At 63.7% G+C, this 24,522-nt stretch overlaps 2 protein-coding genes across 2 annotated transcripts in view; one reads left to right on the top strand and one right to left on the bottom strand.

Moving 5' to 3' along the window:
- POLN (DNA polymerase nu) overlaps positions 1–10,061 on the top strand; it is a gene marked incomplete at both ends in the record, with an annotated part of 142,091 nt that extends 132,030 nt beyond the window's left edge. Inside the window, 5 exons of the mRNA XM_080697296.1 lie at positions 2,672–2,782; positions 3,570–3,648; positions 7,899–7,966; positions 8,894–8,955; positions 9,984–10,061. Of these exons, the coding sequence (XP_080553422.1) occupies positions 2,672–2,782; positions 3,570–3,648; positions 7,899–7,966; positions 8,894–8,955; positions 9,984–10,061 (398 nt within the window). The remainder of the gene's footprint in view (positions 1–2,671; positions 2,783–3,569; positions 3,649–7,898; positions 7,967–8,893; positions 8,956–9,983) is intronic.
- Positions 10,062–18,028: 7,967 nt separating this feature from the next.
- On the bottom strand, positions 18,029–22,043 carry NAT8L (N-acetyltransferase 8 like; the record flags this gene model as incomplete). The annotated part of the gene is made up of 3 exons (XM_080697605.1): positions 18,029–18,396; positions 20,057–20,221; positions 21,698–22,043. 3 exons carry the CDS (start codon positions 22,041–22,043, stop codon positions 18,029–18,031), a joined length of 879 nt encoding a protein of 292 aa, XP_080553731.1.
- Positions 22,044–24,522: the final 2,479 nt, after the last annotated feature.

Consider the following 24,522-nt stretch of genomic DNA (forward strand, 5'->3'; position numbering starts at 1 on the left):
TACTTTGAAACAGAATGACATGAGTCGCCTGGAGGTTAAGTAGCTGTCCAACTCCCAGGGGTCACAGGTGGGCTGCAGCAGCGGCCCAAGGCAGCCCTGCACTCTTCCCTGCCGCAAGCACCACTCCCGTACTCAGCCTTCCTGAAGGGACGCGGGTGTCACATGCCCAGAGAAGGAGAGTGCATGCCCTTTGACCCAACTGTTATGGTGTCTAGCACATGCCGTAAAAGGCATACTAGAATTCATCTGCAAATGTTTGCTGGGTGCCCGGCATGTGTCCCTGGAGCTCAGGTTCAATGGAGGACAGCCCATGATTGAGCCAGGACATTCAGAGGCAACAGAAAATGCATCCTCAGTATGGAAGGGTCCAACAGGCCAAGGTGGAGAGCGGCAGAGGCCCAGAACAGCTGCCACTGTGGCCTCGCTGAAGTGACCTGGGCTGGGACTCAAGGACCAGGGGAGGCGCCTGGCACAGGCAGGTGGAGAGACCTGGGCAGGCCTGGACACCAGAAAAGGAACAGTGGGCCGGGTAAGACACGCACACACTCTGCATGGGAAGAGCCTGGGCTTCATCAGACTGTTACTTTAAAAATATCCCAGTAAAAGTATGGAGAGCAGGCGTGGTGGCGCACACTTGTAATTCCAGTACTTGGGAGGCTGAGAAAAAAAGGATCACAAGTTCACAGGCAGCCTCAGCAACTTAGTGAGGTCCCCTATAACTTAGAGAGACCCTGTTTCAAAATAAAGAATGAAAAATAAGGTTGGGGGTGTAGCTCAGAGGTAGAATGTCCCTAGGTTTCATCCCCAGTACCAAAAAAAGCAAAAAATGTGTAGAGAAGAGATTGGAAGGGAAGTCTGAAGGCAGAGCCGCCCCTGAGAGCAGCCTAGAAGCAGCAGAAGCGTTAGTTCAACACTGGTAGAGGTGGAGGGAGAATGACAGGAGAGCCGAAGACGCTTCGGGCAGGGCACACTGGAGATGCGGGAGGGAGGCCAGCTCTCAGGTGTCAGCGCTCCGCATTCCCCGCGCAGGCATGTGGACTCTTGAGACCCGATCCCTCCTCGGGCCCCAGGAGAGGCCTGCAGTGTGCTCATGTGCTCGTGTTTTGGGTAAAATTGGCAAAAACCAGGCACTTGAACTGCTGTTCAGCCGAGACTCCTGTCTCCTGGGGCCCAGCGTCCTCACCTTGCTCCTTCCCCTGCCAGGTGGCCTTGGAGGAGCCACGGCTGTGCTTGGGATCTAGCTAGGGAAAGTTGAGGTGGCGGCTCCTTTTGCATGGGTTTCTGCACTGGAGTGTGGTGCGTCCTGCGCTCTCCTGGCGAGGGGTGCGAGCCGTCCTGATGTGAAAATGGCTTCCAGAGTCTTGTTCCACCCTGAGCACCCATGAGGGCCAGGACCAGAGAGGCTCTCCAGGGATGGGCTGAAGTGCTGGGCAGAGAAGTGAGTTTTAAAGGGTGTGGAGTCAGGCCACAGTACAGTCACTCCACAGCCACCATGAGAACAGGGTAAAGTATGTGAGTAGACAGAGGCAGCGTGGTGCTCTGGCAGCTGAGAGAAGAGACAGGGAGGTGAATCTAGTGAGCACAGAACATGGTGTTGGGGGATCCCAGCAGAACAGCTGCTGGGAGCAGCAGTAGACAGCTCCAGAGTCCTCGCAGGGCTGGAGACGTCCAAGTCCTGACCATCCAGAGTGCAGATCCCTCAGGCACCTGGGATATTCAGTAGAGACCTCTGAAGGGGCCATATCTTACAGGAAGACCTAAATGAGCCCTAGGGAAGAGGCCTCCCTATTCCATCCAGCTTAAAATCTGACCTCAGAAGACCAAGGGGACCTGCAAGTAACTCTGGGTGCCAAGATGCTCTTGGATAGCAGATAGCAAGGCCTATGTTCAGCAAGGCAAAGCCCACAATGCCTAGAATCCAGCAGAACCATTAGACACACGAAACCACAAGGGCTGGAAAGTCCCACCTCACTGCCAGGTACCACGAGAGGACCATGCCTGTGGCCTGGCGCTGCATAGGTACTCAAGCCCCGCTCGCCTAATTAGCGTCAGATTGGTGCTGGGGGTGGGCTGGGTGGTAGAGCATGTACCTAGCAGGCACAAGGCCCTGGGTTCAGTCCCAGCACCCTAAAAATTGTGGTTACTTTATATGCAGGGATTTATTTCTAGTCCTCAGACATGAATTCACAGGTGGAGGATCCAGTTCTCACACACACCCAGTTAAAACACAAGTCCTTGCTGGTCAGGAACATACTGAACAATGCAGCATGTTTGTTTCTTTTCCTAAAGAGAGCCCCCAGATCATGGCGTGTTAGGCCCCTGAGGACATGGGTCTGCCTCACGTGAGGATGTGGCCTCTGACTCAGACTCCAGCCTCCTTGCCATGCTCTGGCTTCTTCTATGCAGGCGAGAGGACTCAGTGCCCAAGCCCCACAACTTTGTGGCAGCTTTGAACAACTTCCAGAGGATGAAAACTGCCCTCCCTGTCCTGTGTCACATCTGTGTGCAGCTGGAAGACAAGAATGGGCCTCCCAACTGCTGTCCTTGCCCTCTGACCACAGAACTACCTGTCCTGGCAACACGCAGGCCCCGGGGAAGCTGGAGTTGGTACAGGACAGAGGCCGTGCCTGCTTGTTGCTGCCTCTCACCTGCTTCTCCTTCCCGTACTCAGGCTATGTGACGTCTATCATGGGCCGAAGGAGGCCCCTGCCGAGGATCCACACACAGAACCAGCAGCTCCGGGCACAAGCAGAGCGCCAGGCGGTGAACTTCGTGGTGCAAGGTACTGGAGCCCCAGCCTGCTGCCACCCGCAGATCCCATTCCTGTGGACCCTCCCACAGGAGCACATGCCGCAGGCCCATTGGCCTGGCACTGTCAGTAGACATGAATGTCCCCACATCCGCATGTGGCAGGTGTGTGTGTGTGACTGGGGATTGAACTCAGGGCATCCTACCTCTGAGCTATACCCCTAGCCCTTCTTATGTGTTTGGTTATTTTTGTTTTTTGTTTTGGACTGGGGATTAAACCTAGGGTCATTCTACCTCAAAACTACACCCTTGGCCCTTATGGGTTTTGGTCTTAAATAGGGTCTCTCTAGGTTGCTGAGAATTTTGCTTCATTGCTGAGGCTGTCCTCAAACCTTTGACCCTCCTTTCTCAGCCTCTCAAGTACTGGTATTATATGAGTGTACCTCCATGCCTGACTAGGGTCATTTTTGTAATTGGGATATTTCCCCTAAGAGCCATTGAGGCAACAGAGTCCCATACATAGCTACAAGTGGAAAACCGACTCTTGAGGCCTGGTTAGCCAGCACCAGAGCCAGGCCTGGAGCTCCGGTGCTGACCTGGCCTGGGCCCTTGTCACCTCTGAGTACCTGGCTCTGGAACAAGCCTGCCGAGCCCACGGCCTGGCACTGAGCAGGGAGAGGCGATGAAGGAGCGAGGATGCCACGTTTGCCTCCTGTTACAAACGCCATCATTGTTAGCCAGAGCATTCTGACCCACGTCCATGGGGGGTGTGGGATCCTACTGAGAGCCTGGGCCTGACACAGATCCCTCTGTGTCTACAGGCTCTGCTGCGGACCTCTGTAAGATGGCCATGATCCGTGTCTTTGCTGCAGTGGCCACTTCCCCCACCCTGACGGCCAGGTCAGTGAGGATGGCTCATCCACCTGGGCCAGGCCTTGGTGGGGCTCAAGTGGGGTGGCTGTTCTGTGCAGGACTGGGCCTGCTACCCCGACCTATGGGACCTTGATTCTGGTTGCCCACGCACAACAGAGCAAAAGGTCCCTTGAGCCTGAGCCCCAGGGCTCATAGCCAGGCCCAGTGCGTGATCGCTGGCCTCTACAGCCTGGCACAGGACGGTCAAGACAGAAACGGGGTCTGAAGGGGATGTACACCCCGAGCACAGCGCCCACGGCCCCACATCAGGACCTGGGGACTCTACTCTGCCCCACGCCCACCCAGCACCTGCTTGCTGCCCCTCTGTAGTCAACACTAGCATTCAGACGCAGCTCCATGGCAAGGCCTCCCTGGGCCGCCCCGCCCTGGCCCCATCGGCCCAGACACCTCCTCCTGCACCCAAGGTCCTGGCACTGACACTTTCTGTCCTGTGAACATGGAACCTCTTCCAGGATCCCAGGACCCTTCAAACTGCTGACCCACATCAGCCCCTCCAGATGACTTCTCTTCACGTGTCCACCCACCCTGAGGGCACGGGCTTGGTGTCTGTCTTATGGGCTGTCTCCTGCAGCCAGAGTGCCCCTGCCTGCCCCATGGGCCAGCACCTGCACTGCTGGGAGGGGAGCCAGAAGGTGGCAAGCCCTTCTCTGCTGGTGAAGTGTGAAGCGTCTCACCAGCCGCATCCACAGCACCGTGGCCCTGCCTTTGGGACGCAGGCCTCAGGCCTCCCTCTTCCATCTGAGCTTGTGGCTTCCTGTGGCTTCTGATTTGTATTCACATGGCGCTTCTCCTTAGAGATTTGTTGTCTTTAAAAAGCTGTCTCCCAGCAGTGTGTGGGGGCGCATGCCTGTACTTGGGAGGCTGAGCCAGGAAGATGTGAAGGTTTGAAGCCAGCCTTAGCAACTTGGTGAGGCTTTCAACAATTTAGTGAGCCAGGCGTGGTGGCACACACTTGTAATCCCAGCATTCGGGAGGCTGACACAGGAGGATCGCAATTTGCTGCCAGCCTCAGGTACTCGGTGAGGCCCTCTGCAACTCAGTGAGACCCTGTTTCAATAAAGAATAAAAAATAGGGCTGGGGGTGTAGTTCGAAGGTAGAGTGCCCCTGGGTTCCATCCCCAGTATCCCCCCCAAAAAAACTTAATGAGACACTGTTTCCAAATAAAAAAATAAAATAGAAATTGGGGCTGGGGATATAGCTCAGAAGTAGAATGTCCTTGAGTTCAATCCCTAGCACCACAAAAAACACCTGTTTCCCTTATGACTCCAAATACTACCCCCTGTCTCTATTTTGACCTTTGAGCCTGGGCGGGAGGGTTATGGTATTGGGGATTGAATACACTGGGCTACACCTCTAGCCCCCTTTTTTTTTTCTAGTAGGGTTTCTCTAAGTTGCTAAGGCCTCCCTAAATAGCTAAAGCTGGTCTTGAACCTGTGAGCCTCCTGTCTCAGCCTCCCAAGTACGGGGATCACAGGCGTGCGCCCCCGCCTGGCTGAGCTGTGCTCTTTGGGTCAGTTCAGCAGCCTGGCACAGGAGTGTGGACTGTGGGGTGGCACCTGTAACCGAGGGCTGGAGGCTGACCGTGCTGATCTGGCTGTGCCAACTGCCGCAGCAACTGGAGGTGGGAAGCTGGGAGCAGTGTGTGCAGAGCGTGCCTTGATGTTTCTCCTGTCGCCATCTGCCCCCTCCCCAGCATGCATACACACAGGCTCACGCACACACGTGTGCACATGTGCACACTTGCCAAGGTGTTCCTGAAATCCACGTGTCCTGCCTGCTTCCATAGTGTCGGAGGGCAGATTTTAGCTTCTCACAGGGTCTGCGCAGCCTGGTTTGATTTCCCATTGAGGCAGAAGGAGAAAGCTACACAAGTGTTCTGCATCTGTGATAGTTTAAGACTAGAAAAGCCATCTTGTTTTGCTTAGGGACACTGGTAAAAGAAGCTGGGATGTGAGGTCCCGGTGTCCACGTGGTGACGGTGCTCCTGAAAGCTGAGCACAGGCAGCTCTTCCTCGGGGTCAACTGCCACTAGTTTTCACTCGGTGTGGAGAAAGGGAAACTGAGGCACGAGCGTGCTGAGACTTGTCCGGGTTCATGCAGAGCCAGGTCAGCAGGCCCGACTTGTGTGCCCTTCTCCAAGGGGTTGGGCAATGCCACCGTACAGGTGTGCTCTCAGAAGAGCGGGTGCACTCAGGAGGGAGGTGCCAGGCCGGTCTCACACAGGGGATGGGGAGACTGTTCTGGAATACTGCCGCACAGGAGTGGGGTCCACTGAGCTCTGGCGGTTCAAGTCCTCTCAGAGCAGGGATGGAAGCCACTCTTCCTGGAAGCACGGAGGGCCCAAGCCTGTGCCGCGCTGCAGCGCAGCGCAGCTCCCCACGCCACTGCCTCTGCTCGCCCCGTGCCCCAGTTTCCAGCGGGGCCACGGTGATGTCTCCCTGGCTGTGAGGGTGACTAACAGCCACACCTATTCTTAGTCCTGCCACACCGGCGGCTCAGACTTCAACATGTGATCTCAAGATGTGTGAAATTGTTTGTGCTAAATCTGGAAAGATTCACAAGCACCTTTACTGAGGTTGCTGCCAGTTTGAAAAGTAAGCCCCTTGGGAGCCAGAGACCCCGCTAGATACCTTGAAGTCAAAGAAAAAGCACCTGAGGCTGCAACACGGCCCCTGCCCGTCCCTTCTCAGTCTGGCTTGGAGGCCGAAGTGCCGGGCCCTGGCAGAGGCTGTGCATACAGTGGCACACTTTCCTGGAGTGCCCAGGAGCGTGTGCACCCACTGCCTCCTGGTCTGCACCCCTATGACACCCATGGATGCAGAACCAGCAGGGTGCGTGCCCAGCAACTCAGACTCCAGAAGATGAACTTCTCCCATCAGGAGAAGTCTGGGCACGGCAGTTTCTGACCTTGCTTCAGAACCCAGGACAGCAGCGCCAGTGTCCCTGTGGCTCCTGGCCATTCCCTTTCTGTGCCATGGTGGAGGTGACTGCCTTGATCACCACAACACCTTCCAGGCGAGAGGAAAAAGTACTGGTGGCCAAAAGAGCACCTGCCACCAGCTAAGGCAGCCCTCCAAGAGCCTGCCTGGAAGGCCAGGTGTGGCGGCGCATGCCTGCAATCCCAGTACTTGGGAGGCTGAGGCAGGAGGATCACAGGTGTGAAGCCAGCCCTAGCAAGTTAGTTAGGCCCTGTTTCCAAAATAAAGGGCTGGGGGTGACATTCAGAGGAAGATATACCCCTAAATTCAACCCCCAACAACACACACACACACACACACACACACACACACACACACAGCCTTCCTGGAAGTTCCTGGGCCACACCATCTGGAAGAGCACTGGGAAGTGTTGTCTGTGTCTGAGGACATGGCTCCATGTCCGTCTCACCCATCAGCAAAAAGGAGGACAGAATGGAGTGAGGTGGCCACCATGGGTCTCTGCTGAGGGCTGGCTCAGGCTTGTGGAGAGCCGCTGCGCCTTCCAGATGGGACTCACCATCACACCCATGACCAGAGCCCCGTGCAGCTCCAGCTTGCCAGGACCACGTGGGGCCAGGGAGGAGTACATGGGACTCCTCGATGCCTCCATCCTCCTGCGGGGCTTCAAATCCTTGTGACTGTCTCGAGTCACCCCTCCCTGAGCACACAGGGGCTGGTGTGGAGCACTGGGGGTTCACACCCGGGCCTCAGCCCAGGGCACTCAGCCTGCCTGGGGCTGCAGCAGGCTCCCGGGCCTTGCAGACCACCTCCACACAAGCACCTACTGTTGGGAAAAGGTTCATATCCAGGCCTGGCCACCCAAATGCCCCTGCCATTCAGAGGCCGTAGAAAGATTTTCAAATGTTTCACTTTTGAGTTTTTATATGTTTTAAGTATGTATTTGTTTTTTACTTCAAAAGCACAGTTTTTAAAAGATTATCCCCTATCACCTTCTAAGCTTTGGAGAAGTGCTGCCCCCATTCCACACTTGTCCTCACCCTCACAGCAGGCCCCATGCCCCTCTCACCCGTCATGGGCCAGACCTTGGGCCCTTCACGCTCTCTTCCAGCCCCTTCTCCCAGCTCCCTGGAGCAGTCCCAGTGACTGTGGAGTGGCCTCAGGCAGCAGTGCCCAGGCTGGGTCCCCCATAGGACTGCATCCTCCTGAACACCCGTGCCAATGGCTTCCAGGAGCTGTGGAGATGTCTCAGCCTCCCAGGCCACTCTTCCCCCTTCCAGGTTGGTTGCCCAGATTCATGACGAGCTGCTGTTTGAAGTGGAAGACGCGCAGGTCCCTGAGTTTGCAGGTAAGCTCTTGTCCCACAGAGTTAAAGAGACTTGCTGTCTCCTTGAAGCCTCTCCGCTCTGCCCTCCCTGGCCCCTCTCCAGCAGACAGAGATGCCAACTTATTGTGTGGACCCTGGAAAGGCCCAAGTGGGTGCCACAGGGCTCCAGAGCATCATCACACATGTCCAAGGCAGTGCCCTGGGTGCCGGGGTGGTGTGGAAGGATGGTGCCCATCTCCCAGGCTCTGAGACCAGCCACACTGCCCACACAGGGGAGCTACCCTCATGGATGGATGGTCCATCAGACCTCACCAGAAGCCGTGAGGGTCAGTCCGCTGTGCCTGGGCTGCTCTGGCCAGGCAGGCGACCCATGCCCCTGCCCAGCCCCAGAGCTTGTGGCAGAGCAGGAGGCAGGAGCATGGTGCCTGCCCACCTGCCCGGCTAGCCCCAGCTGGGGAAGCTGAGGCCGGGGGGCACACAGTGCAGCGTGCTGGATGGAGGCGGGGGGGCCTCCGACAGCATCCTGACCCAAGGATGTGGCCAGGAGGAACCGACCCAGCTGGGAGCTGCGTGTGGGGATTAAGTCCCCAGGTCAACTAGTCCAGGTGGCCCTGTGGACACAGGAAACCATTAGGGAGCCAGGTGAGGTGGCGCATGGCTATAATCCCAGTATTTAGGAGGTGAAGACAGATCACAGGTTCGAGACCAGTAACTTAGGAGAACTTGTCTCAAAATAAAAAAATAAGTAAGGGCTGGGGTAGAACTTGGTGGTAGAATGCCTCGAGTTCAACATCTAGAGCTACAGAAAAGAGAAGAGAAAGAGAAAAAAGAGAATCAAGTGGGGCCGGGGCCTGGGCAGAACTCAACTGGAAGCTTCCTGGCCCGCGAGGCCCAGGCGCGGGCAGGCTTCTGCCCAGGCAGCGCAAGCCGCTCTGCTTTCTGTTCTAGCTCTTGTCAGGAGAACCATGGAGTCCCTGCAGCAGGTGCAGACCCTGGAGCTACAGCTGCAGGTGAGGGAGCACACCCTTCCCCTCCCGTCCCCTCCCCAGGCGGCCTCACAGCCAGAACCGGCCCAGGGTGGAGCAGGAGATCCACGGCTCTGGGAGCAAAGACCCGGGCCCGCCAAGTGGCCTGCCCCTGCCTGGTAAGGCACCACATGAGCAGCGGTGCCCCAGGCCGTGACTCCACCACGCATCTGACCACAGCCGCAGGTGTGAGCCCAGCCACGTCCAGCCCAGCCCCAAGGCTGGCCAGCACCACTTGGGGGTGGCTCTGGGTCATTCCAAGCCGTCTGCCCCAGGACAGTGGGGACGATGGAGGGGAGATGGGGAGGTACAGGCCCAGAAACCTACGTGGCCCAGCCAGGTGAGGCCAGAGCTGTGTCCCTCTCACGTAGGAGGCAGTCCAGCCCAGGGCCCTCACACCCACCGAGAGCGGAGCAGCCCTTCTGGGAAACCCTCTGACGCCTCACTCTCTCACCGGGGACGAACGTGTGCTGCACACATGTCACCTCCCTCCTCAGCAGTGGCCTGGCAGGGCCCGGGAGCGGCCTGGGGCGCTGCCTGGCGGACATGGGACTCCTGCCCTCTGGGGCAGTCCACTCGGGCCTGTGCCCGCAGCTCAGAGAAGGGGCTGCAGGTCCCTGGCTGCCAGCAGGAGCTTTGGGAGGCAGGAGCTGGGGCGGGGCCACAGCTGCGCTGGTCCTTTCCTATCAAGAGGGAGCTCCGGCATCCACTCAGCATCAGGGCACCCGGAGGGTCTCCGGCCCCACCAGCGCTGCAGACGAGGCCCTGAGGTGGTGGGTACAGATGGCCCCGGAGCCCCTCCCACCCACAGGCACCTTGCTTGGCGGCCCTGCAGGCCTGCTTACTGGTACCACGGACAGGGCATCTCTGCCAGGATGGAGGCATCTTGACGGGCAGGGGATGTGGTGCGAGTCTGTACCCTGCACATGTGTGAGTGTGCGCTGTGGCTCCATGCGTCCGCCTGTGGGCACGGCTGGTCCAGGCCCGGGGCTCACGCTGACTGTTGCCCACAGGTGCCCCTGAAGGTGAACCTGAGTGCCGGCCGCTCATGGGGACGCCTGGTTCCACTGCAGGAGGCTCCGGGCCCTTAGCGCAGCCGTGGAGTCTCCCAGCAACAGCCCAGCACCCAGTCCCTCATCAGGCACCAACTCGGCCTCTGCATTTTTTGCCTTCATTCCGTCTGTAGCCCCAGGCAACGGGGGAGGAGGGAACTGGTCTCCGCCAGCCCATTGTGCACCTTCACTTACCCAAGGTCAGAGCGGGCACTCTGTATGGGCTGCCGGACACCAGCAGGCACAGCGCATTAACCCTTGAGGGCTGGGGCTGCCCCTGGACTAAAGGCCTCGCATGAAGCCCTGATCCCGTCTCAGTGAATTCTTCTCACGGTGAAAGAGGCTGTGTCCCCAGAGGCAGGGCCAAGTGTGGGTGGCCGGCAAGCCCCGCCCGGCCCTCAATGCGTGTCTAGCCAGTCGTTGGCCCCAGTGCCAGACACCGGCCAGGCCTGTGGGCGCCATGAAGAGCAAAGGGCTGGTGGCCAGGCTGGGCAGGCGTCCTGAGGTTTCATGATAAATGCCCGGCGCCCGCTCCACCTCAGACCTCTGTCTCAACTGGCCAGTTTCAACTGAGATGTTCTCAGAGATGGGTCCGGCATTTGTTACCGGAGCCCCTGCAAAGAACAAGCCCTTCTGCTGGCTGAGCGAGGGCATGCCCTGCCCAAGAGGGAATGTGAGCACTGAGGTCCCTGAACCCCCATGCCAGGAGAGGGGCGGGCTGTGGCCGGCCAGGAGGGGAGCCCCGGGGAGCTGGCCAGCGGCTGCCTTGGGTCTGCCCACAAGGCTGCCACCTGTACTGGGGTCTGGCGGGGGGGGGGGCTGTGTCTACCCACTGTCCTCTCCTCACCGTCCCCAGTGCTACCTCTGCACACCACCCCACAATGTCCTCTCTCTCTTGTATACACTGCCCACCGCCCCTGGTAACATCCTCCTGGGCCAGACTCGCACCACCCCTAAGAGGCCCTGGGTGAGCAAGAGAGCAGCAGGCAGGGGCCCAGGCCCAGACGGAGCCACCCCCAGGGCCGCCAGTACCCCCGGAACTGAAAGCTCGGGGCACAGAAGCTTTACCGGGCAGGGGCTGCACCTGGTCATAGGAGCCAAGACTCCAAGGCCCACACAGCCCGGCCTCCCGGGGCCCCCAGCCCTGCCATCCAGGCTCTTGGCCTCGGAGGCACCTGGCCAGAGCCAGGGCAGAGCAGTGGCAGGTGGCCTGGGGCCCCACAAGGAGTGAGGGCAGGCGGGGCCAAGGGTATGGAGGACCAGGCTGAGGAGGGGAGGCAGCCTGGGGGGCTCAGGAGGCTGCTGGGCCTGCCAGCCAAGGGCAGGGCCCCCAGCGCAGTGCCCTCCACCCCCCATTGGGAGGCACAGGGCAAAGCCCTACCCAGCCCCAGGCTAGAGAGGGTACTCAAACACAGTCCCCTGAGGGGCCTGGGAGGGCCCCTGAGTCCTGCTCCTGCTTCCTGTTCACCAAATCTGCTCCAGGGTCTGGTCAGCCAAACAAGGAGGAGCATCCCAGGCAAGGGAGGAAGGACACAGGCAGATGAGAGGAGGGAGCCCATGGGAGGAGGGAGCCTAGTAGGTGGGAGGAGAGAGCCCCAAGGTGGGAGGAGGGAGCCCAGCAGGTGGGGTAGAGAGCCCAAAGGTGGGAGGAGGAAGCCCAGTAGGTGGGAGGAGGGAGCCCAGGCAGGTGGGAGGAGGGAGCCTGGCAGGTGGGAGGAGGGAGCCCAGTTGGTGGGAGTAGGGAGCCCACTAGGTGGGAGGAGGGAGCCCAGTTGGTGGGAGGAGGGAGCCCAGAATGTGGGAGGAGGGAGTCCAGGCAGGTGGGAGGAGGGAGCCCTGTAAGTGGGAGGGAGCCCAGGCAGGTGGGAGGAAGGAGCCCGGTTGGTGGGAGTAGGGAGTCCACTAGGTGGGAGGAGGGAGCCCAGTAGGTGGGAAGAGGGAGCCCAGTAGGTGGGAGGAGGGAGTCCAGCAGGTGGAAGAGGGAGCCCAGTAGGTGGGAAGAGGGAGCCCAGCAGGTGAGAGGAGGGAGCCCAGCAGGTGGGAGGAGGAAGCCCAGTTGTTGGGAGGAGGGAGCCCAGTAGGTGGGAGGAGGGAGCCCAGTAGGTGGGAGGAGGGAGCCCAGCAGGTGGGTGGAGGGAGCCCAGTAGGTGGGAGGAGGGAGCCCTGTAGGTAGGAGGAGGGAGTCCAGCAGGTAGGAGGAGGGAGCCCAGCAGGTGGGAGGAGGGAGCCCAGTAGGTGGGAGGAGGGAGCCCAGTAGGTGGGAAGAGGGAGCCCAGTAGGTGGGAAGAGGGAGCCCAGTAGGTGGGAGGAGGGAGTCCAGCAGGTGGGAGGAGGGAGCCCAGTAGGTGGGAGGAGGGAGCCCAGTAGGTGGGAGGAGGGAGCCCTGTAGGTAGGAGGAGGGAGCCCAGCAGGTGGGTGGAGGGAGCCCAGTAGGTGGGAGGAGGGAGCCCTGTAGGTAGGAGGAGGGAGCCCAGTAGGTGTGAGGAGGGAGCCCAGCAGGTGGGAGGAGGGAGCCCAGTTGTTGGGAGGAGGGAGTCCAGCAGGTGAGAGGAGGGAGCCCAGCAGGTGGGAGGAGGGAGCCCAGCAGGTGGGAGGAGGGAGCCCAGCAGGTGGGTGGAGGGAGCCCAGCAGGTGGGAGGAGGGAGCCCAGCAGGTGGGAGGAGGGAGCCCAGTAGGTGGGAAGAGGGAGCCCAGCAGGTGGGAGGAGGGAGCCCAGTAGGTGGGAAGAGGGAGCCCAGTAGGTGGGAGGAGGGAGCCCAGTAGGTAGGAGGAGGGAGTCCAGCAGGTGGGAGGAGGGAGCCCTGTAGGTGGGAGGAGGGAGCCCAGCAGGTGGGTGGAGGGAGCCCAGTAGGTGGGAGGAGGGAGCCCAGTAGGTAGGAGGAGGGAGCCCAGTAGGTGGGAGGAGGGAGCCCAGTAGGTGGGAGGAGGGAGCCCAGTAGGTGGGAGGAGGGATCCCAGTAGGTGGGAGGAGGGAGCCCAGTAGGTAGGAGGAGGGAGCCCTGTAGGTAGGAGGAGGGAGCCCAGTAGGTGTGAGGAGGGAGTCCAGCTGTTGGGAGGAGGGAGTCCAGCAGGTGGGAGGAGGGAGCCCTGTAGGTAGGAGGAGGGAGCCCAGTAGGTGGGAGGAGGGAGCCCAGTAGGTGGGAGGAGGGATCCCAGTAGGTGGGAGGAGGGAGCCCAGTAGGTAGGAGGAGGGAGCCCTGTAGGTAGGAGGAGGGAGCCCAGTAGGTGTGAGGAGGGAGCCCAGTTGTTGGGAGGAGGGAGTCCAGCAGGTGGGAGGAGTGAGCCCAGTAGGTGGGAGGAGGGATCCCAGTAGGTGGGAGGAGGGAGCCCAGTAGGTAGGAGGAGGGAGCCCTGTAGGTAGGAGGAGGGAGCCCAGCAGGTGGGAGGAGGGAGCCCAGTTGTTGGGAGGAGGGAGTCCAGCAGGTGGGAGGAGGGAGCCCAGCAGGTGGGAGGAGGGAGTTCAGCAGGTGTGAGGAGGGAGCCCAGCAGGTGGGAGGAGGGAGTCCAGCAGGTAGGAGGAGGGAGCCCAGCAGGTGGGAGGAGGGAGCCCAGTTGTTGGGAGGAGGGAGTCCAGCAGGTGGGAGGAGGGAGCCCAGCAGGTGGGAGGAGGGAGTTCAGCAGGTGTGAGGAGGGAGCCCAGCAGGTGGGAGGAGGGAGCCCAGTTGTTGGGAGAAGGGAGCCCAGTTGTTGGGAGGAGGGAGTCCAGTTGTTGGGAGGAGGGAGTCCAGCAGGTGAGAGGAGGGAGCCCAGCAGGTGGGAGGAGGGAGTTCAGCATCTCCCATCCTGATGGCGCCTCAGAGAAGCACAGAGCCGAGTTCCTTCAACTCTGGTTTTATTGAGAAACAGCAGCATTGGGGGCCATGCAGACGGGCTCACAGCCACTCAGGCCCAGCCTGCCTCCTTGGGCATCTGCCTGGCCCTGGCCCTGGGGCTGTTGGGCACACCCCCGGGCTCAGGACCCCCGCCCCACCATGGGCTCACAGTACAGCTTCATGAACAAACCCAACAGCGAGGCGTGCTGCGTGCGCGGCACGGACACCGCACTGTCCTGTCTCGGAGCCTCCCACTCCCCTGCGGGCCGAGGAGGCAGCGCTGGCTACTTCAGCGAGGCGAGCAGCCGGCACGGTGGGCGGAGCGAGCAGGAGGGACCACACAGGAGCCTGTGCCACAGCGCCTCCGAGCAGGAGACCCTTTCTCGGGTGCCCTCCCATGCTACACATGTGCAGAGACATGGGCACTGTCACACATACATGTGCATGAATGTACATGAGCATGCCCACAGGCACGCACACACGTTTACATGTACACAACGCTCACAGCACTCATAACATGCTCCCGACATACATACACGTGAACACTTGCATTCATGCTCACAGAACACACACGTGCTCATGCACAGGTCCTCACATATACACACATGTATTCACACACACACACAGGCATGCACATGTACACGCACAGGTACGCCCCTTCTTGAAAATGGCTAATTATTGCTGTTTTTTAATACATCCAACAATGGTATGTCAGGCCCATCCTCCACCCAGGCCAGGGAAGCTCTGGGGACTTCGCCCGCCACAGGAAGCGGTGAGGGCCAGCGCTGGGCAGCGGTGCATTCCAGGATCTGCCCCGAGCCCCCCACAACTCAACCCAGCGTCTGCCCAGGAGAGACAGGCCCAGGCCAGGGCGGACCCACAGAAGCCGCTTCTGCCAGAGGGGGTCAGCAGGCCACAAACAGGACCCAGCCTCAGCGCTCGCCACAGCGGGCAGGGAAGGCAGCCCCTGGGGCGGACAGCACAGTGGCCCTTGGGTGCCTGCACAGCCTCCTACCTGGCTGGGGAGCCACCTCGGCCCCACGGAGCCCCACACGGGGAAGCCCAGAGACCCACGTTCCACGCAGCGTGGAAGCCAGCTCCAGGGGACGGTAGGGTGGGCTCAGGGCCGCCTGGGGCACAAGGGATGGGGCAGCATGCCTCCCCAAGGCAGAACAGGGCCCTATGACCCAGACTGCTCCCTAGGCCCCTGGCACATAGCTCAGGAGCCTGCCTCAAGCCCAGCCCATCCTTTCTAGGTCATGGACTCCTGGTGCCTTCCCTGCTCTGGAGAGGACTCCCGGGCCAGCTGTCCACCCTCTCAGGCTGGGCTGGCCCTTCCCTCTGCCCCTCCACCCAGAGACGACATCTCTGCCACCGCCGGACTCCAGGGTGACCACCGGAAGCACAGCCAGGCCTAGGTGACGGGGGAGAGGCCTGCAGAGCTGCACAGGAGTGGCCCCCTCAGCCCTTCTGGGGCCCAGATTATATCAGGCAACTGCCTGGCAGCCCACCTCCAGGGCCTGCTGTCTGCAGACACTTGCCTGGCCGGCAGGAACCAGCAGGAGCACCTGCAGCTGCACAGCATGCCCAGCGGCCCGCTCCGCCCCATGGCAGGTCCCCTACCTGAGGCTCTGGACTGTCCCCCACCACTGGTCTCCCTCCCCACTCAAAAACAGAAGCTTCCAAACCACAGAACCCCAGGTGCCCCAGACCTGAGACAGGGCCAGGCCTCAGGCTGGCCTTTTCCACCTGGGTGCCACCAGGCCTGAATGTGGGTGCCGGCCACTGGAGTGGGGAGGTCTGGGGGGGGGGCAGCCAACTCGGGGACTTCCCCAGACACATGGCAGCCAGGCCTCAGAGGCCTCCACAGAGGTAGAAGAAACATCAGAATTTCTACAAACATATAAAACTCATGTCAGTGCACACTTGGGAGTAGTGAATGCCCCGGCTGGAGGAGGTGGGCATGGACAGGCCATCCTAGTGTGCCCAGCCTCCAGCCCAGAGGGGCACAAAGCCTGCCCGGTGGCCTTCAGGGCTCCACTGAGCACATGCTGGCCGGGTGAGGGCTCCATCCAGGGCAGCGGGGCTGCCCTGCCCCCACTCCTGGCACTGCTACCAAGTCCTGGCAGCAACAGAAGGGCAGTGCAGAACAGTCAAGAGCCCAGCAAGCATCCCTCCTCCTACTGGTCTGCTGGGCCAGGAAGAAGCCCCTCGGCATGGGGCCAGGTCAGGAGGCCACACCCCACCCAGGACCCGTGAGCCTTAGCGCGAGGGTGTGCCGCGGGCCCACTCAGGCCACCATCAAGGAGACACTGGCCGTCCCAGCAGCCCCTGCCCCCCAACCCTGGGGCCTGCAGGCTGCCGAGGCGCAGGGGCTTCCCCTGACCTGACGCCAGACCTGACGCCAACCCCATGGCCCTGCTGCCTGCGCCCCGGGCCTCAGCCCAGCCCGCAGCCCCCGGCACTGAGACCAGCCCCGAGCCAAACAGAAAGAGGAGAAAGGCACGACTGTTTGTTTTCCATTTTGCTAAAACACTTTACGTCTGTCTGTATAATCCAGATTAACAAAATCTGAGAGCTGCAAGAAAATAGGGTGCCGATTTCTGTACAGTCTACAAAACCCCCATCCCCGAGCGGGGACCGGGCGCCACCAGGGAGGAATGTACAGGGGAGCGGGGTCTGTACAGTGCTCTGAAAGTGCCTCGATTGCTAACAGGACAAAAGGCCCCGGAAGCTGGGCCGCTTCTGCCAATCCGCTCACTTCTGAAGCGCCTTTCTGCGAACGTGGCCGTGGTGCCAGGAACCCCGGCCTGTGGCCTGCCCCTCTCCTCGCCCCACTTAAAGGGGTCTGGGTGGGCCCCCATACCCTTCCTGCCACCGAAGCCAGATCCAAGCTCAGCGGGCCACTTGATGGCTGCCAGCCACTGCCTTCCTCCCCCCATCCAAGGCCAGCCTGAAGGAGGGGCTGGGAGTCCAGCACCCTAGCCCACCCCACACCATGCAACACCTGGCTCTTCCTCCTGAGGCCAAGGCCCCCTCAATCCTGCACGCCAGGGATGGAGGGGGCAGCCTGGGGCCTCCTCACACATCAGGAATATTCTTGGGGGGCAGTTAAGCTAAATCGGTCTCCCTCCAGATTTCAAACTGAAGTCTCCGTCCACCCGGCCCCCGGCCCTCATCAAGCGGGGCCAGAAACAGTGCGTATGCTAGCACCACACAGACATGTGTCTGAAGGTACAAACTACCATTTTGTCCCAAGAATTAAAGTCATGCAGAGTGCTATTCTGTCTAAGTAACATTAGAAAATGGGTGGGTTTCAGGCTGGGAGAAGCTGTGGCTGGGTGTTGCCGGCAGCAGCCTGGGCTAGTAAGATTCACAGGCAGAGCCGACCAACAGCGCGAGGCAGGCGGCCTCTGGCCGGGCCACAGGCCCACCTGAGCTTGCAGGCGCTGGGGAGAGGCCGCGTGGACCCCCTCCAGCCCTGCAACGGGTTGCAACAGGAGCCACGGCTGGGTGACTGCTGAGGTGGGCCAGGGTCGCAGGGCCCGAAGGAGCAGGTTGAGATGGTGTCAGCAAAGCGGAAGGAGGCGGAAGGGTGTGGTGGGGGCATCCAGGCCCCACCAGAGAGCAAGGGGCGGGCCAGGGCAGGGCAGCACGGGCGCTCACCAGCCTCGTTCCCCGGGGTCCAGTCCGGGCAGGACGGTAGGGCAAGGGGCTGCGGCATGCTGCAGCCAGCCGCACCCTCAGCATGCAGAGCAAAGCGGGGCCCAGCCTCCAGGGCAGCCCGGCGGGCCACGCCTCAGGGACCAAGGGCTGAGCCACAGCCTGGCTGGGGTCTGCTCCCTGGGGGGCTCTGTCACAGAGGTTCTGTGCTGGGGGCAAAGCTAAGCCTTCCTCCATGGAGGCGGCTGGGTAGCTTTGTGGACGGTCTAGGCAGTCCACAACGCCATTCTTCAAGTTTGGCAAGCTACCTCGACGGACTGGGGGGGCACAGGGCCGTGGCTGCGGGCACCCCACCCCACCAAAGTGTCACAGAAGAGCAACAGCCCCACGCCCCCCAGAACCAGCCAGATGACCACGTGATGTTGAAAAAGGAAAACCCAACACAAGTGCCAAGGTGAGCATCTGAAAGCAGGGCCGCGCCGGCGCCGGGCGGGCGGGCGGGCGGACGGGGCGGGCGGGCAGCGGCTGCGGTCACTCCTCGCGCAGCTGCAGGCGGTAGCGGTGGTAGCGGACCTGGAAGAAGAGGCGCTCGGCCAGCGAGAGGGTCATGCCAGGCAGGACGTAGCGGTCGCTCACACCCATGTGTCTGAAGCCCAGCGACTCATAGAGCTTGTGGGCAGCCACCTTGACGGCAGTGGTGCCCAACACCACCGCGGAGTAATTGTGCACCACGGCAAACTCCAGCACCTTCCGGCCCAGCGCCTTGGCGATGCCCTTGCCGCGGAAGCGGGAGTCCACTGACATCCGCAGCAGCTCCACCGTGTTGTCCTCCGTGTGGGCCCGTGCGGCCACGATGCCCACCACATTGCCGTCCAGCACGGCCACCCAGAAGCAGGAGCCTGCGGAGGACGGGACAGTCAGGGGCACACGGAGGGAGGCCGGGAGACCCAGGGCTGCCCGCTCCATCCACACTCCAAGCCGGGGGCCTTCAGTGACACTCAGGCTGCCAGCCCCCAGCACACCGCCCCGCTCTTCCAGACCCAGGGGACAGCCAGGATTCGGGACCAGCCAGGCCGCCTGTGCAGACACCCAGCCCCGGCCCAGCCTGACCCTGTCACAGCCGGGCATGCTCCGCCCCTGAGGCTGGGCTGTTCTAGCCAGCGTAGCAGGCCTGAGTCCCTCCCCGGGACCAAGCACTGGGTAGGCCTCCTCCAAGTAGGCCCCCGCCCCGAACCAAACACCGCACTGGGTGCAGGTGGCCACACTCAGGCCTCAGGTGCAGCTCCCCTGCCACCTTTCTCCCCAGGATCCTTGGAGGAGGGGATGCAAGGGGCCTGGGACTGCTTGGCAGAGCCCGTGGAGTACGCGGGATGGCCACAGGACAGCAAGCCCAGGGCCACACCAGCCCCTCCTCACACCAGCAGGAAAGACGGGGGGCGGGGGCAGGAAGGGTGGACAGGCTGAGTCTGGAGGAAGAGGCTGGTGGGGCACAGGCCCAGGGAAACCCCAGAGGCCCCTCTGAAGGGCTGCGGGAACCGGAGCTGGCCAGTAGGGAGCCCGGCCCTCTGCTCACTCCCACCTTCCTGGCCATGCCCACCCTCACCGCAGCCTCCCTGAGGGCCCAAGTCCACCCAGCAATGCTGTGCACCTGCCCTGCCTGGAAAGCAGCGTGTGGCGCAAGCTTGTAATCCCAGCATTTGGGAGGCTGAGACAGGAGGCTCGCGGGCAACCTCAGCTACTTAGTGAAGTCCTCTGCAAATCAGTGAGACCCGGTTTCAAAATAAAGAATAAAAAACAAGGCAAGGGGGTGTAGCTTGGAGGTCAAATGTCCCTGGGTTCCATCCCCAGACCCTAAAAAAAAAAAGCAAAAAAAAAAAAAACAAAAAAAACAAGCAGCTCACTCCCTTTGGCCAGCCACCCGCCCGGGGCCTGCCTGCGGGCTCTGTGAAGAGGACCGCCTGTCTCCTCTCGCGCCACATCTGTCCACTTCCCACCAGAAGGGAGACAGCTGCCGCTCAGCTTCTGCCCTCGCTGGGTGTTCCTGCAGAACCAGCCACTGTTCCAAGAGGGCCAAGGAAGAACCCCACCTCCCACCCTGGTCAGATTGCAACCCCACCTCCCACCCTGGTCAGATTGCAACCCAGAGGGGCAGGGCCAAAGGGGGGTTTCAACTACGCCCGCACCTTCCCCAGGCCCCTGCCCCTCCACGCAGCACCAGGCAATGTGTGGCCACCTGGGTGCTGGGTTTGAGTTTGGGCACACACCAGGGCGGGATGGGCAGGGGAGCCCAGGTAAGGCAGCTTGGCCGGCAACAGTAGCTGGCAGGCCAGAGCAGGCCGCCCTCCCCGGGAATGGCCAGCCCCTCCCCAGCCCAGACCCAGAGAGCTAAGACTCCTCTCTTCTCTGGCTCCTGGGAGCCGCCTGCCTCAGAGCTGGGCAGAGAAGCACCCCCAGGCTCCTCCAGGCCAGCCCAGCACCTGCCAGGCAGGACAGCCAGGACCTTCCCCAGCCACCTGAGGGAGGACCCAGCTGTGCCGGCAGAGGGCTCGGGCCACTCACCGGGCGGCTTCATGTAGTACTGCTCGATGTCCGCCATGTCCGTGTGCAGCGCGCACTCCAGGTAGGCCAGGATCACCTTGCGGCTGTAGTAGTAGCGTAGGGCCAGCAGCCCAGCGGGCACCAGGCACGTCAGCAGCAGCGAGCGGGTCACAGCAAAGCAGATCACTGTGGGCAAGGGTCACAGGTGAGCCGGCAGGCACCACCAAACCGGGGTGGAGCGGAACGGCCAGCCAAGGCCCCGCAGCGCCCAGAGCCCAGCCGCCTTGGTAAGTCTGCGGTACAGGCACGCGTGGAGACCTCCCCGCAGGGAGAAGCTTTGCTAGCTTCCCTTTCCACTCTTTCCTGTTTTCCAACTCTCTGCCATAGAGATATGCTACCTTCCTGACTGGAGAGAAACCACCAGGACACAGGCTGGGCAGGTGCCCTGAACGGCGCCTGGCTGCCCAGCCGGCCTCCGAGCTGTGGTGCCACCACCTCACCCGGCGCCCTGTCCACCACTGGGGAGCCTGGGTCCTTGGCGCCTGCAGGAGGCTCAGCCCCAGCCGCATTGAGGCTGCGGCGGAGGCGGGTGCCCGGTGGGAGCCGCCTCCCTCCGCCGGGTGACCTTGGGAGAGTCGCCTCCAGCTCCGCATCCGTGGGATGGGAGGCCAGCCCTGCCCCGCAGCCGGCCCCGCAGCCCTGCCCCGCAGCGCCGCCGAGCTGGCCGGCTTTCCCTCATAAACTAGCGCTCGCAGCCACCGAGGCGGCCTCCCCCGCCCGCCCGCCCGCCCGCCGCGATTATATATAGTTTATGTGACGGGCGGGAGGCCGCGGCAGCAGCGGCCGGCCTCACCTGCCCAGTCATGCCGCCCGCAAGAGGGTGCCCGGGGATCGGCTGCCAGGCCGAGGGTGCAAGGAGGCAAGGATGCGGGCCCGGCCGCCCCGGCCCGGCCCCCCGCGCCCCGGCCCGGCCCGGCCCCCCGCGTCCCCGGCCCGGCCCCGCGCCCCGCGCCCCGGCCCTGCCCCCCGCGTCCCCGGCCCGGCCCCCCGCGCCCCCGGCTCCGCTCCCCGCGCTCCCGGCCCCCCGCGCCCCCGGCCCCCCGCATCCCCGGCCCCGCTGCCCGCATCCCCGGCCCCGCTCCCCGCGCCCCGGCCCGGCCCGGCCCCCCGCGCCCCCGGCCCCGCTCCCCGCGCCCCGGCTCCGCTCCCCGCGCCCCCGGCCCCGCTCCCCGCATCCCCGGCCCCGCTCCCGGCATCCCCGGCCCTGCTCCCCGCGCCCCCGGCCCCCCGCATCCCCGGCCCCGCTCCCCGCATCCCCGGCCCTGCTCCCCGCGCCCCCGGCCCCCCGCATCCCCGGCCCCGCTCCCCGCATCCCCGGCCCTGCTCCCCGCGCCCCCGGCCCCCCGCATCCCCGGCCCCGCTCCCCGCATCCCCGGCCCTGCTCCCCGCGCCCCCGGCCCCCCGCATCCCCGGCCCTGCTCCCCGCATCCCCGGCCCTGCTCCCCGCGCCCCCGGCCCCGCTCCCCGCGCCCCCGGCCCCGCTCCCCGCGCCCCCGGCCCCCCGCAGCCCCGGCCCGGCCTCGCCGCAGCCCCGCCTGGGCCGGGCCCCGCAGAGGCGGGCGGCGTGCGGGCGGCCCTCGGCCGGCGGGGCGCCGCACTGACCCGCCAGCAGGCCGTAGAGCAGCTGCGTGCGCGGGTGCTGCCGCAGGCCGCGGAAGGCCGTGTTGGGGATGCGCTCCAGGATGCCGTCGTAGAAGATGCGGCGCGCCGCCTCCTGCTCGGCCGCGCGGAACTCGCGGATGCACAGGCCGCGCCCGCCCGCGGCCCCCGCGGCCCCCGCGGCCCCCGCCAGGCCCCCGGCGGCGCGCGGCGGCGGCCCGGGCAGCGGGGGCCACATGGCGCCGGCGGCGGCGAGCAGCGCGTCCTTGCGGGGCGCGGGCAGCGCCGCATGGTCCTCGGCGGCCGCGATCTTCGTCTCGCAGACCATGTCGCGGGGCCCACACTGCATGGGCCGGCGCGGCGCGGCCCGGCGGCGGCTCAGCGGCGCGGGGCGGGCGGCCGGGCGCGCGGGGAGCTGCGCCGCATCTTGGAGAGGTATTTATAATGCGGCGGCGCGGGCGCGGCGGCGGCGCCCGGGGTCCCGCCGGGTCCTAGCGCCGGCGCTGGCTGCCGGGGTCAGCCTGTGACGCCCGCGGGGGCGCGCTCGCGGAGCGCGGCGCCTCCCGCGCTTTGTCTGCGCGCCGGCGGCGCAGTGCGGCAGCCCGCCGCCTCCCGCCGCCCGCCGCCTCCCGCCGCCGCCGCCGCCGCCGCCGCCGCCGCCGCCGCGCATGCGCCCCGCCGCCCCGGTGCAGGTGCCCTCGAGGCGGGCGGCGGCGGCCCCACGTCGGAACCGCGCCCGCGCTCTGCGCCCCGCCGCGTCCCCGGCGGAGCCCGCCCTGGCTGCACCGCGCCCGCCACCCGGCCGCTGCAAGGCCGCCACCGAAGCGCGAGGCCTGGGCGCGCCCGAGGCCCGGCCGCCGTCGGAAGCCGCGCCCCCGGAGCCCCTGGGTGCTCGGCCTGGCGAGGGCCCTCGGCGCGACCTCGGCCGCCCTCCCCGTGCGCCCGCGAAGGTCCTCTCCACCGGACCCCACGTGCCCTCGGCCCCTAGAGCCACGCCACCCCACGCCTTGACCCACGGAAGCCTGGGCCAGCCGGAACCCGTCTGGGGATTTGGAGGGGGTCCCGGAGCAGCCCCCCGAGGGCTCCAGATGAGACGCAGCTCTGGACCCAGCCAGGGCTGCGCCTGTCCCAGGGCGGTCCGGGTCCAAACAGCCCGCTTGCTTCTCGGTGACGTGGGTGCCCACCCCCAGGCTGCGCGGGGGTCAGGGAAGGCCACCGGCGGCGGCAGCCCCGGTCACAGACCAGAAGCCCAGACCCGCAGGCTCCCAGGGCCCACTCCCACCACCACTAGCCCTTCCCAGAACTAAGGAGCACCTACCAGCTCCAGGCGGGTCCTGGAACAAGAAGGGTTGGTGCCTGGGGGCAGAGACCCCACCCCGCTTCAGAGGCCAAAATGGGGAGGGAGCCTTGGGGTGCTTTCACGTAAGACACTGGGGTGGGGGTGGGGAGATGAAAAAAAAAAGCCCTCCAACCTACACAGCTCCCTGGCAGACCAGCCTCCTGGGCTCTGTGGGGCGCTGCCTGCCATGGGAAGCTGCAGGCACCCCAGGCCAAGGGGGTGGGCAGGGCAGCCAGGCTGGACGCACACACCTGCAGCCCAGTAGCTGGGAGGCTGAAATGGAAGGCTGCAGGTTAGGGGCAGCCTCAGCAACCTAGTGTGATCCTGCTCCAGTACAACTAAAGAAGGGCGGGGGTGTGCTGACAGGTAGAATGTCCCAGGGTTCAATCTTGAGCACCACACACACAAGCAAAACAGGGGTTCAGAGAGGCCCCCCAGCCTGGACTGGGTCCTGACCCAAGCCTCCCCTTCCTGGGCCATTACCATACAGCCCAAGGAGAGGGCGGCAGGTAATAAGCTAATAACAGAAAAAGAAACCCTTAGCATCTCTTAGGGACAAAGAAGGGTAAGGGGCTGAGGGTCCCATGGGAGGGCAAGGCCTGGGCTCCCCCCGTGGAGAGGGCAGGGGCCGAGTCCCGTGGGGAGGGCACAGCCTGCCCCCCCACGTGGGGAAGGCAAGGGCTGGGTTCCCCCCATAAGGAGGGCAGGACCTGGGTCCCCCTCCCGTGGGGAAGGCAGGGGCTGGGTCCCCCCATGAGGAGGGCAGGGGCTGGGTCCCCCTATAAGGAGGACGGGGCTGGGTCCCTCCGTGGGGAGAGCAGAGGTTGGGTCTCCCCATGGGGAGGGCAGGGGCTGGGTCCCCCCATAAGGAGGGCAGGGGCTGGGTCCCCCCATAAGGAGGGCAGGGGCTGGGTCCCCCCATGAGGAGGGCAGGGGCTGGGTCCCCCCATGAGGAGGGCAGGGGCTGGGTCCCCCATAAGGGGGGCAGGAGCTGGGCTCCCCCATAAGGAGGGCAGGGGCTGGGTCCCCCTATAAGGAGAACAGGGCTGGGTCCCCCTATGAGGACGGGGCTGGGTCCTCCCATAAGGAAGACAGGGGCTGGGTCCCCCCGTGGGGAGGGCAGGGGCTGGGTCCCTCCTTTGGGGATTGCAGGGGTTGGGTCCCCCCCCATGGGGAGGGCAGGGGCTGGACCATGTGGGAGAGCAAATAGGTCCTGTGGAGAAGGTAGGTGCGGGGTTACATAGAGAGGGCACGGGCTGCCCCCCACCCCCGTGGGGAGGGCAGGGGCTGGCAGGTGCACAGGTGCTGGGGGGGGGGCTTCACCCAGCACAGGCTGCCTGAGCTCCTGGGGTGTAGGAACAGGCGGCCCAGGCCAGGGGGATGAGGGTGGGGCCAGCAGGAGTATCCAGCTGAGTAGAGCAGGGCGGCCAGCAGAGGTGGCGCTAGACAGGGAAGGACGTGGCAGGCAGGCAGTGTGAGCAGTCAGGAG

The sequence above is a fragment of the Muscardinus avellanarius genome, assembly GCF_963383645.1.
Source record: "Muscardinus avellanarius genome assembly, chromosome: 6".
NCBI classification, from domain to species: Eukaryota; Metazoa; Chordata; class Mammalia; order Rodentia; family Gliridae; genus Muscardinus; species Muscardinus avellanarius.